This window comes from Limanda limanda, chromosome 21 (genome assembly GCF_963576545.1).
Source record: "Limanda limanda chromosome 21, fLimLim1.1, whole genome shotgun sequence".
NCBI lineage: Eukaryota > Metazoa > Chordata > Actinopteri > Pleuronectiformes > Pleuronectidae > Limanda > Limanda limanda.
In genome coordinates, this window is record NC_083656.1 from 2739686 (window position 1) to 2752869 (window position 13184).

Genomic DNA, 13184 nt, shown 5'->3' on the forward strand with positions numbered 1-13184 from the left:
GATCACGATTATTTATCACGATTATTCATTAATTTTAGGAACAACATCTTTTTCTTGCACTTTCACGTTTAAATGACCAAGAACACTGCTGGTGCTACATTCCAGCTAATGTACACGTCTCTGCATCAAAATTAAAACTTATACGGTTCTTATTAACCTGAAGCAAAAGATAAATACAAATTTTACCCAAAAATAAAAATAAATATCCATCACAGAATGCAACGAAATTAAAACAATTCATGCTTATGCAGAAATGGCAATAAATTATACTGTAATTGTGACAGTATAATTTATCACCCTTAAACTGACACATCATAATCTCACCCTAAGGCTTCATTTTAAAAGAAAGCTACAGTTATTGTTACTTGGCAAATTATTTATTGGACGGAGATTCAGTGAGCTAACGTTAGCTTTGGCCTAAATGCATTTGTCATACTGTGGTTTGTGGTGATTTTTCAGGTGGTTGAACAAGTTAGCTGTATTGCAGACACAACGCTAACGCACTCGGTGAATATGATTTGTTCGTTAAATCCAAAAAACTTCCAGACAACGGATGATGATCCTTTTCGAGGGAGGAGCTCCTCCCCTTCGGCTCCTGACATTTGATTTACCTAACCCGCAATCTGTGTCTCTACTCTCCTGCGCATAGACATATATAAAGTCTCGTTCCACGGAGCCGGACGTCACCACATGGCGGCCATCTTGCTACGGGGCAGCTCGCTCACCCATAACATTGTGTTGGTAGTGGTAAATAACCATAACTTGCTCAATTTTCAACCGATTTTGAAACGGTCTGGTTTGTTATAAACAACAGAGATGTAGATGTGACACTGCATACTTATGAATAATTATATTATTTTCTAAAATTTTATAATTTATGCAGTGTCATAACTACATCTCTGACGTTTATAACAAACCAGACCGTTTCAAAATCGGTTGAAAATTGAGCAAGTTATGGTTATTTACCGCTACCAACACAATGTTATGGGTGAGCGAGCAACCTGTAGCAAGATGGCCGCCATGTGGTGACGTCCAGCTCCGTTGGCCGGCAATGCGGACGAGACATCTAGTCTTTATATATGTCTATGCTCATACCGGAGTCGACTGCAGACGGAACCTTTCTTGAGGCTGCCGCTGAAAGGCTGCGTGCATGACCCCTCCCCTCTCTGTCTCCCCCTGGTGGTTGGCTGACTGTCAGTTCAGGAAGCGCTTGATTTGATATGTAGCACAGCACGCATTTTAAACATCAATATCGCTGACGATCATGCTCACTTAATTGTGGCAGCCAAAATCGTGATTGCGATTTAAATTCGATTACTTGTGCAGCGCTAGTTACTCGTGATAAATACCAAAGATACAGACTTCAAATAGTGTTATTACATATTAATATGAATATAAAAACAAGTTGTAATCTTCTGTTCTGTGTCTCCACAGAGGGAGATGGTTTACGCACCTCAGGATTCTCCACCCAACCGTCGCCTCGGCAACCAGCCGCTGTCCTCCCAGCACTCGCCCGCCTCCGCCTCCCCCCCCCAGGGCTCGCCGTCCCGGGCCCGCCTCCTCTACAGCGGCGGCGGCCGGCCTTCGTCCTACGCTGGTCCCGCCCACCACACCCACTCCCTGCCACACCCCCACTCCCAGTCCCACCACTCCTCCCCCCACCAGCAGCACCACCAGCAGCAGCAGCACCAGCAGCTCCACCAGTACCCCCAGAACCCCCCCCACCACCCCCAGCAGGCCTTCTGCGCCTCCTCCTCCAGCGCCATCCTGGAGCGCCGGGACGTGAAGCCGGACGACGAAGTGGGCGGGTCCAGGACCATGGTGCTGCTGCGGGGGGACGACCGTGGTGGGGGGGGGATCTACGCCGACCCCTACTCTCTGGGTCCGGAGGCGAGTCGGCTCAGTCTCGCCGGGGGTCCTCACTCGCCCCTCCCGGCCCGGGCCGACCCGTACGGCTCCTTGTACCGCCGTGGAGGAGGCGGCGGTGGCGGGGGGGCGGGGTCAGTGCGTTCTCTCACCTCCTATTCAGCCGCCGCTCTCCAGGGGGAGCTGATGGAGAGTGGCGTCCTCTACAGGCCGGGGGGGCCGCTCTACAACGACGCCTACGCCGCGTCCGTGCTGGCCATGGGGCTGCGGGTGCCCCCCCCCTCCTCGCCACAGAAGACCCCCGACATGAGGGACCCCTACGGCGGCACGCTGCCGGGCCGCGGCTCCCCCGGCCGGCAGAGCCTGAGGCGGGACTCGGTGGCGTCCTCTGTGTTCGGGGACAGTCCCAAGGCCCGGGGGGGGGGCGGGGCCTCGGGTCTGACCTCCGAGCAGCTCTGCCTGATGGCCGGGCCCGGTGGCGAGGGGGGGGGCGCCGGGGGCTTCGGCTCGCCGCTGCTGGGGAACGAGACGGAGACCAGGTGGGACACAAGCTGACACGTTACACACGTGTTACACAACGTGTGTGATCATGTGACACACACGTCAGATAGATAGATAGATCGATAGATAGATAGATAGATAGATAGATAGATAGATAGATAGATAGATGGATGGATGGATAGATAGATAGATAGATAGATAGATAGATAGATAGATAGATAGATAGATAGATAGATAGATAGATAGATAGATGGATAGATGGATAGATAGATAGATAGATAGATAGATAGATAGATAGATAGATAGATAGATAGATAGATAGATAGATAGATAGATTACTTTATTCATCCCCGAAGGGAAATTAGGTCGTCATAGCAACCGGTATATTTGAATACAATAAAATACAATACAATAGAATAAAAAATATTGAGGTAGAAAGAATAAAAACAGAAACACAAGATAAATAGGTAGATAAGGTGCAGTGGCAAGATGATGGTAATAGTACTGATGATATGATGGTAATGTTATTGTTAGACAGTATATAAAAATAGTACAGTATATATAGTATATAATATAACATAATATATATTTATATATGATAGTAATTATACCAATATAATAGCAGTATATAGTAATAATGGCAGCAACAGTATATATAATAATAATAGTAAATATAATAATAACAATAATAACATGTACACATGTATAAATATGTGTATATAGACTTATATATACAAAGAATATACAGAGAGTATGATATAATATATGATATATAGTAGAGGTATAGAAGTAGCTGCTGTTTCCTGTGTGAACTCAGTGATTCTAACAGACCCACAAATTAAACATATGAACATGTTAACAGCCGTAAAACCTGAAGTCTGTTTTTGACGTGTGTGTACTTAATAAAAATATTATGATTTTTATCCTAAGTCACATGATCAGTGACATGTGTCTCCTCCATGCAGGGAGCGAATGGAAGCCATGGAGAAGCAGATCGCCAGCCTGACCGGGCTGCTGCAGAGAGTCCTGAGCCGGGCGCCGGAGGCCGAGAGCCCGTGAGACACACACACAGACACACACACACACACACACAGACACACACACCCACTCACACACACACACACACACACACACACGTGTTCTGTAAATTGACTCTGACACGTTCCTCTTCCAGGGAGAAGATGGAGTCGGCCAGCGACTGCTCGGGAACTGACAGTAAGTTCTCACTCACTACTTCCTGTCACGCCACCCGTCACTCTTCCTCTGCTGCTGGCTCCGCCTCCTCTGCTGCTATTTCTTTTTCTTTGCACATTTCTTACACAGCCTTGTGATGTGATGCTAGCGGCTGATTCTGTGTGTGTGCGTGTGTGTGTGTGTGTCGGCTTCTTGCTGTTGTGTAACTGCTGCTCATGCTTCTTGTTTTAGCCGGACGAACTAAAAAAAAGAAAGGTAGCTACTGTGTGTGTTCTTCAAGTGTCTGGTTCCTGTTCCCTCGTGTGTGTTCACACCCTGTTCGCCTCCAGGTGTGTGTTTGTGTGTGTGTGTCTGTGTGTGTGTGTGTGTGTCAATTGAGTTGCAGTAAAATCAAACACAGAAAAATCTTGTTTCATTGACATTTCCCTCATTTTTCTGAGTGATTTCAAAGGTTCAGTAACGATTTTTTTGAATATTTGCACAGACGCAAATATAACTTCTTGTTTTTTAAAACCGAATCCAGGCTGAATCAGTTGATTTCTTTTGATTCTGAATCTGTGGCGTCTGTTCTCCCAGCGTGACGTGTCCAAGAGCAGAAGAAGCTAAATTAATTTTCTCTTCTTATCTGATTGAGCGTAAACATGAGAGGAAACGGAACCTCGTGTCAAATTGTAGATAAGCCTTGAAATTCACTTTCCTCAGGAGGAGTTCTGTGTCTGTGGGCGTCGGCTTCTGCTGGAAAATGAAATTGAATGAACAAACGGAGGAAAACCTCATATTGTCACGTATCATAACTTACGTTAATTTAGATCTTGGCAGGGAAACATATTCCAAATCAAGTAGGTGGGTTTTAACAGTCGAGTAGTTTGATGTGAGACTAAGTTTATGACGTGTTCTCCCTCATTACCTCCACAGACTTATTCACTTTTCTTTAATTGAACTAATGAGGTCTTCCAACACCATATTTTATTACTATGGATAAATCAATTTTTCATCCGTTTATTCATGGTTTGAGTCTTCGGAGCTGGAGAAGCTGCAGAAAGTCGACTCGTCTGAATCTGTATCGTAATTAGGGCTGGGCAAGTTAACTCGTTTTAATCGAGTTAACTCAAGTGATGAGTTAACTCGATTGTTTATCCGCCAATTATTTTCTTTTTTCCTGTTCTGCAGCAGTCAGCAACAGACTTTCACAAAATAAAAGCCTGACTTTCACAATAAAACAATAAATAATCAAACCTGAGTGAATGCGAGATAAAATAATTAATCGAGTTAACTCATCACTTGAGTTAACTCGAGTTAACTCCATTTAAACGAGTTAACTTGCCCAGCCCTAATCGTAATATTTAAAAACGTTAGAGACTCGCTGCAGCTTCTTGTCAGTTGAAGAGTTTAAAGCGTAATTTTTTGGCAGTTTTGTTTTTAATATCAGTTCGTGAAAGTGGCCTTTAAATGCAACTCTCCTAAAAAAAACCACTGCTCTGTTCTGGATTGTCTTCCAGTTCCTGTTTCCCTCTGTCGTTCTGCATGATGCGTGTGTGTGTGTGTCTGTGTGTGTGTGTGTGTGTGTGTGTGTGTGTGACTCCTAATTACTGTCAGAGCCTCGTCTTCATTCTGAAGGATGAAACACTCGTTCTTCCGGGGACAGTCTGGAGGATCCAGTTGTTTGTCCCCACTCGTCCTGTTTGTCCCTGAAGTCTCCTCGTGCTGTTTGTCATCGTTACCTTCAGAGTGGAATCTGACCTCTGACCTCTGACCTGCTGATGGAACTTGTCCTGAAACTGGGAAGCTAGATTTATTAATCACCCGGGTGGAAGTTAGAGGTCATGAGAGGTCGAAGCTTTCAAGTGTTTCAGGACAACTTCTCTCGGTTCTGTGACTCGACAAAGAGCTGGTTCCCTAAACGCCTCCTCTCCTGCAGCTCCGCCTCCTTCTGCTCCTCTGGCCCTGATGCCTCCTCCTCCCTCGTCCGGCGCCCACCAGCCGGTGCCGGTGTCTCGTCTCCAGATGCAGCTCCACCTGCAGGGCCTGCAGCAGAACACCAACGCTCTGCGCAGACAGCTGTCGCAGCTGCGCAACATGCAGGTGAGTGGAGGGGACGCTTCCTGGAGACACGTCCACAGATGATCACAGACTCAGATGATCCCTGTTAGGGTTGCAAAGGGGCGGAAACTTTCTGGAAACTTTCCATGGGAAGTTAAGCTCGGGAATTTTGGGAATTTAAAAAAAAAACAACTAAGCAAATTAAACGCTGAGCAATAAAAACATCATTCAAAACTCTATTTTAAAGATGTATGGAACGTTGACTTTCAACCCTCCACTGTGCATTCTTCCATCACATGCACAGATAATTCCCAGCATCCTTCACTCTACAGCAGGGCTATTGAGGCCTGCTGTAGAGTGAAGGACTAGTCAGGTAAGTTTCCATGATATTACTGGGAAAGTATATTAGCATGCTGATTGAGGATTGTTCATCTGTTCATCTAGCCTATTTCCATTCATTTATCCATCTATTGTAAAATATTTTTACAGACGATTCCAATTGTTTGGCTAACTATTTATATCTCTGGCATTGCATTAGTGTTTTTTTACAAACTTTTTTCTCATCTTATTCTACAGAACAATGCCACGTGCACTCTCTCATGTGTGGAGACATTTCACCTCATCCAATGTAGAAGGAAAGGCTGTGTACATTTGCAAATACTGTGCAAAGACCTATGTTAAGAATGACACAACGATGCAGAAGCATATAGTCAAGTGCCCAAAGTTTCCTCAGGGCTCAAATCAGCCTATGACACAACAAAATGTTTATATTTATGTCTGTATTTGACAAGGTAAATACAGTTAGTATAAATTACCCACAACATTTCCAGTTTATTCCCGTTAATTCCCGTATATTCCCGTTAATTCCCGTATATTCCCGTTAATTCCCATGGAAAGTTTCCAGCTTTAAATATTCCCGGAATTTTGCAACCCTAATCCCTGTGACTCTGTCCTGAAGCTGGAGAACCAGGACTCGGTCCTGACGCTGCTGAGGCAGACGGAGGCGGAGCTGAGCCTCATGATGCTGGACGCCATGCGCACTCAGGAGGACCCGCTCCAGAGACAGCGCCTCCTGGTGGAGGAGGAGAGACTCAAGTACCTGAACCAGGAGGAGCTGCTCATCCAGCAGCTGCAGTGAGTCCCGGAGACATCGATCTGAGCCTCGGGTTCATTTGTCTTGTCGACCTGGGGGGGGGGGGGACCACACAGAGCGGAGGGTATCGAACAACGATTCTGCCTCAATGAGGATGTGTCAGGTTTTTTTTTTTAAGTGTATTTAACTTCCCGACATTCACTTTCACTAAAGAGTCGGTCGCTCCGGTTTAAATCTGCTGAGCTGTGATTCTCTCTCTCCCCTGTGACGTCTCTCTGTCCGTCCGTCCCTCCGTCCGTCTGTCTCTCTCTCCCCTGAGAGTCTGTCCCTCTGTCCCTCTGTCTCTCTCTCTCTCATGAGTCTCTCTTCCTCTGTCTGTCCGTCCATCCCTCAGTCCCTCGTTCTTTCCGTCCCTCTGTCCCTCGGCCCCTCTGTCCCTCTGTCTCTCTGTCCCTCTGTCCGTCCGTCCCTCTGTCCCTTGGTCTGTGTCCCTCTGTTCCTCTGTCTGTCCCTCTGTCTCTTTGTCCCTCTGTCCGTCTGTCTCTCTGTCCCTCCGTCTCTCTGTCTGTCCCTCTGTCCATCCGTCCCTCTGTCCCTTTGTCTCTCTGTCCGTCCCTTGGTCCCTCCTTCTCTCTGTCCCTCTGTCCCTCTGTCCGTCTGTCCGTCTGTCCCTCTGTCCCTCTGTCTCTCTTTCCCTCTGTCCGTCCATCCCTCCGTCCCTCTGTCCCTCCGTCTCTCTGTCCCTCCGTCTCTCTGTCCCTCTGTTCCTCTGTCCCTCTGTCCGTCCATCCCTCCATCCCTCTGTCTCTCTGTCCCTCTGTCCCTCCATCCCTCTGTCCCTCCGGCCCTCTGTTCCTCTGTCCCTCTGTCCGTCCATCCCTCCGTCCCTCGGTTCCTCTGTCCCTCTGTCCCTCTGTCCCTCTGTCCGTCCGTCTCTCTGTCCGTCCGTCTCTCTGTCCCTCTGTTCCTCTGTTCCTCTGTCCCTCTGTCCGTCCGTCCCTCGTTCTCGCTGTCCCTCGGTCTCTCTGTCCCTCTGTCCCTCTGTCTCTCTGTCCCTCTGTCCCTCTGTCTCTCTGTCCCTCTGTCCCTCCGTCCCTCTGTCCCTCCGTCTCTCTGTCCCTCCGTCCCTCTGTCGTGAACACAATATCTCCAGAGCACCTCGAGGGAATCCTTTCACATTTGGCAAAAAACAGTTCCTTAGACTTGAGGTTGACATGATTTCTTTTTTAGCCAAAGGTCAAAGGTTAAAGGTCACATTCCCCACCACCCCAAAGTATCCCTGTTTTTTCATATTTCACTTACTCAGTTGTGGATTGTTCGGAGGATCCTTACGATTCAAATCAAAGTCTCTGTTTCTTCTTCCTCCTAAGTTACCAATAGTTTTCTTTTGAGGGATTTGAAAGGTTTTCGTCCTAAAACTGAAATTTCAAAAAGATCTTTTTCCTCCTGAGAGAAGTTGAGTGTGTGACCTTCTCGTCCTCAGCGACCTGGAGAAATCTGTGGAGGAGCTGCAGAGGAACTCGTCCATCAACCACGGCCTGGTGACGGAGCAGGACGTGGAGCAGAAGAGCAAAGAGCTGAGGATTCTGGGAGAAACCATCAGTGATCTGAAGAGTGAGTGTGTGTGTGTAAGTGTGTGTGTGTGTGTGTGTGTGTGTGTGTGTGTGTGTGTGTGTGTGTGTGTGTGTGTGTGTGTCTGTGTAAGTGTGTGTGTGTGTGTGTGTCTGTGTAAGTGTGTGTGTGTGCATGTGCGTGTATGTGTGTCTGTGTGTGTGTGCGTGTGTGCGTGTGCGTGTGTATGTGTGTGTGTGTGTGTGTATGTGTGTCTGTGTGTGTGTGTGTGTGTGTGTGTGTGTCTGTGTGTGTGTGTATGTGTGCGTGTGCGTGTGTATGTGTGTGTGTGTGTGTGTATGTGTGTCTGTGTGTGTGTGCGTGTGTGTGTGTGTGTGTGTCTGTGTGTGTGTGTGTGTGTATGTGTGTCTGTGTGTGTGTGCGTGTGCGTGTGTATGTGTGTATGTGTGTCTGTGCGTGTGTGTGTGTGTGTCATTGAGTTGCAGAAAATCAAACACAGAAAAATCTTGTTTCATTGACATTTCCCTCATTTTTCTGAGTGATTTCAAAGGTTCAGTAACGATTTTTTGAATATTTGCACAGACGCAAATATAACTTTTTGTTTTCAAAACCGAATCTTGGCGGAATGAGTTGATTTCTTTTGATTCTGAATCTGTGGCGTCTGTTTCCCAGCGTGACGTGTCCAAGAGCAGAAGAGCTAAATTAATTTTCTCTTCTTATCTGATTGAGCGTAAACATGAGAAGAAACGGAACCTCGTGTCAAATTGTAGATAAGCCTTGAAATTCACTTTCCTCAGGAGGAGTTCTGTGTCTGTGGGCGTCGGCTTCTACTGGGAAATGAAATTGAATGAACAAACGGAGGAAAACCTCATATTGTCACGTATCATAACTTACGTTAACTCAGATCATGATGTAAATACTGAGAATTCACAAAAAACAGGAAAAACATCTTTAATCGTTGAATCTCCTCACGTGCGGAGCAGCGTTTTTATTCTCAGGTCAAAGTTCATCCACTTGTTTTTGCTGAAATACGTGTTTGTCAAATTTCTGTCGCTCCGAGTCACAGATGAATATTTATGAGTCTTGTTTACTTGATATTCATGAAGTCCTGGATCCGGCTCCTCTGACCCGTGTTCTTCGCTCGCTACCTGGAATATTAATGTTAATATTAATGTCACGTCTCCGCGTGGACTCGCTGCTCGTGGTCGACCAGACGCCGGGTTCGTTTGCTCATCCTTCTCCCCCCCCCCACAGACCAGTTCCCCAGCCTGCAGAGTAAGATGCGGGTGGTGCTGAGGGTGGAGGTGGAGGCGGTGAAGTTCCTGAAGGAGGAGCCTCACCGGCTGGACGCGCTGCTGAAGCGCTGCGGCGCCATGACGGACGCGCTCAGCTCGCTGCGCAGGTACGAGCCCGACTTCGCTCCCAACAGGTTTACAAGCTTTTTCTCTTCCTCTCAACTTTTCTATTGTGACTTTTCCATAAAAAGTTTAAAACTAAAGTATAAACTGTTCGACTGTTTCGTCTAAAATTCACTAACCTCAGAACTGAGTTTGAGTCCTAATGCCTAAGAATGAAAGATGCACATTTTAAATGATGATAATGATAATTTTATATCGTATCATTATCTTACATTGAAATACTATGAAAGTCTAGTATGGCCATATTGAAGATAAAAGTATTAGATCTTGAGAATAATGTAATATTATGAAAATAAAGTCCTCGTATTCAAGAGTGGCTCATGTTAAGATTATTATATATATATTTTAAAGTTTAATTCTAATGAAAGAAAATTACAAGAATAAAGTCAATTTAATGAAAAACAAGATAAAGAAAAAACAAGAGAAGGCGTTTGTGTAAAAGATAAAGAAAAATAATTAAACATCAATCAGTGAAATCGAGACATTTGATTAAAAAATGTTCATGTGAACTGACTTGAGACAAACTATCAATAAAAAGACAATTTAAGTGAGAAGGTGATAATATTCCAAATATAAATGTTACGTAACGTCTCAGTTGGTCGGAGCTCGTGTTCGACGTCTCAGACTTTGAAGATTCTCTAAGTCTCCTAACGTCTGTGTTGGGACAAGAATTAAAAGACGGTTCTGTCGTTTAATCTCGTCTTTCATCTTAAATGTTTAAAGAAAAGGTTCTGTTGAAATCCTGGTTTTACTCCCGATCGTCGCTGCAAACTGATTCTACAAAAGGATTCTCAGGCAAACGTTTCCAGATCAACGTTTTACAGATTAAAAAAGCAGAAACTCATCTTTTCTCCGTCTGGTTTTATCCGACTGATGAAAAGTGAGCGAAGCATCAGACGCTGAGTGAATTACCTGTCGAGGCTGAAGGGAAAGTTTCCGTCTGAAACATCAGAGGCAGATTTACTGTGTGTGTCTGTGTGTGTCTGTGTGTGTGTGTCTCTGTTGTTGAGTCACTTCTGTAAAAACCTCTGCGTCTTTTCAAATGTAAATTTTTCTTCTGCCGCTGATACAAATATGTGAGTTTCTGTTTCTTTGATTCTTCATCTGACAAAGAAAGCAGCTGCTCCTCAATCTCACAAAGAGCGAGTTTCTATCCGAGTCATCGATGAGTCATGTGACCGATCGAAGCCCTGAGAGTTTGATATTAATTAGAACTAGTTCCTTGTTTGTCTAAATCAGTAATAATGATCTGGACTTATAGACTGAATCAGACCATGTGACCCGTCCTGTGTGTGTTGTGTTTCTCTGAGTTTCCAGGTTGTTGCTCTGACTCGGTGCAGGACCTTCATGGTGTCCTGTGTGTATTGTAGTGTTTTGTATCCCTCCTATATGTTCAGACAAGTCACCGAGGGCGTGTGGCAGAACGCCGACGACCTCCCCGGCCACGGCAAGCGAGCGGAGGAGCTGGACATCCTGAACAGCCCCCCCCTCAGCCTCAGCGACGGCCTGGCCAACTGGATGCCGGCGCCCGACCCGGACGCCGCGGGCCACGAGCAGGACGCCCAGCCCGCCATGAGCTTCAGGAGCCGAGTCCTGGACGACCTGCCGACAAGGCGTCCTGGGGACAAGTCCGTGTCCGCTGAAGTCCGACTGGTAATCAGCTGCTGTTGTGTAGAACCGTTAGAGATGTGTGTGTGTGAGGCAGATGGTGATTACAGCTCTACGTGTTAGAGGACATCAGGTGATTACATTTCCTGTGAGGACGCTCTGATTGTGCGTGCGTGTTTCAGGCGGCCGAGCGCGACTGGGAGGAGAAGCGAGCCAGCTTGACCCAGTTCAGCGCCCAGGACATAAACCGGCTGCTGGAGGAGACGCAGGCCGAGCTGATGAAGGCCATCCCCGACCTCGACTTCGCTGCCAAGCACATCCACAAGCCGGCCGTGCCCCCCAAGCCCCAGATCACCAACCCAATCACATCCACCACGGCTGCTTCAGCTGCGGCCGCTTCCGCCGGCGCCACGGCCACGCCCACGGCGACCACGACGCCCGGCGGCGACCAGCAGCCCGGCAAAGTGCAGCTGGCGGCCCAGAAGCTGAACAGCATGGAGGGGGGCGGTTCTCATCGGGGGTCCGGTGAGTCAGGGCAGGAGATTCTGTTTCAGAACCTTGATTCTATACTAGGGCTGGGCAAGTTAACTCGTTTCAATCGAGTTAACTCAAGTGATGAGTTAACTCGATTAATTATTTTATCTCGCATTAACTCAGGTTTGATTATTTATTGTTTTATTGTGAAAGTCAGGCTTTTATTTTGTGAAAGTCTGTTGCTGACTGCTGCAGAACAGGAAAAAAGAAAATAATTGGCGGATAAACAATCGAGTTAACTCATCACTTGAGTTAACTCGATTAAACGAGTTAACTTGCCCAGCCCTATTCTATACATTTGGATGTATTTGTCTTTTATTTGAAAGTTTATGTTTAACTGTAGTTTCTACTTTTAGCTTTAAGTTGTAGTGAGAAGGTTTGTGCTTTAGGGTTTAGGGAAAACATGTCATTCAACTACAATAAACATTTAACAAACTGTTCATAAGACACACATCAGATCATCTTTGTCTCTTTATAAAAACAAACACCCATTTAATCAGTTCAAGATACACAACATTTATATACGGTTCTTACACTCTGGTTTCTATGTAAAGTACCGTTTTTTCATTCTTTATTAGAATCAAAGAGTCTCAGTTATTGTTTGTGTGTTGAAATGTTAATTGATTATTAGAAGTTGGTGTCTGAAGTCTTGTCTCCTGTCGCCAGTCGACCTCAACGCCGCTCGGTACCGAACGGAGAAATCCTCCAAGTCTCCGCCGCCGCCGCCCCCCCGACGCAGCTTCCCCTCAGCACACGGCCTCACCACCACCCGCACCGGGGAGGTCATCGTCACCGCCAAGAACCTGAGGGTGAGATGTCCTCAGGAGCGTTTTGTCTGAAACCAGCAGTGGGATCATTTCATATGAGCGTGTCCATAAAGATCAGCTGGTTCAAGGTCACTTTTAATCATAAATATCGTTAATAATAACTTGCACAACAGATCTGTTTCATGTTCATTAAAAAGACGTTTTGCGTTGAACTTCTTTTTTTTTAGGGCCCGAGCACTGACTTCAAAGGTCAGGTGAGACCCTATTGAAATTGTAAGGATTATTATTATTATTATTATTATTATTATTATTATTATTATTATTATTATTATTATTATTATTATTATTATTATTATTATTATTATTATTATTCAGGCTAATGAATTGGCTTTTTGAGGGCTTTAACATGCTCAACTTCTTACCAAAATTTGCAGAAAGTTAGAAAGTGGTGAAAATTTACGTATTCTGGAGGAATTTTCAATGGGCGTCGCAAAATGGCTCAACGGTGCCCCCCCCCCGAGACCCCTGGAATGTGTTCATTATTATTATTTTTATACATGTTTTCTTAATTCTCTGAAACCAAAGCTTCGA

General features: G+C 45.9%; 1 protein-coding gene across 1 annotated transcript in view; it reads left to right on the plus strand.

Moving 5' to 3' along the window:
* Nucleotides 1–13184, plus strand: part of srcin1b (SRC kinase signaling inhibitor 1b) — a 43944-nt gene that overhangs the window by 28167 nt on the left and 2593 nt on the right. The window contains exons 6-16 of the mRNA XM_061095256.1: nt 1435–2405; nt 3333–3422; nt 3542–3582; nt 3793–3816; nt 5480–5643; nt 6560–6735; nt 8178–8308; nt 9521–9668; nt 11082–11337; nt 11475–11817; nt 12493–12635. Of these exons, the coding sequence (XP_060951239.1) occupies nt 1435–2405; nt 3333–3422; nt 3542–3582; nt 3793–3816; nt 5480–5643; nt 6560–6735; nt 8178–8308; nt 9521–9668; nt 11082–11337; nt 11475–11817; nt 12493–12635 (2487 nt within the window). The remainder of the gene's footprint in view (nt 1–1434; nt 2406–3332; nt 3423–3541; nt 3583–3792; nt 3817–5479; nt 5644–6559; nt 6736–8177; nt 8309–9520; nt 9669–11081; nt 11338–11474; nt 11818–12492; nt 12636–13184) is intronic.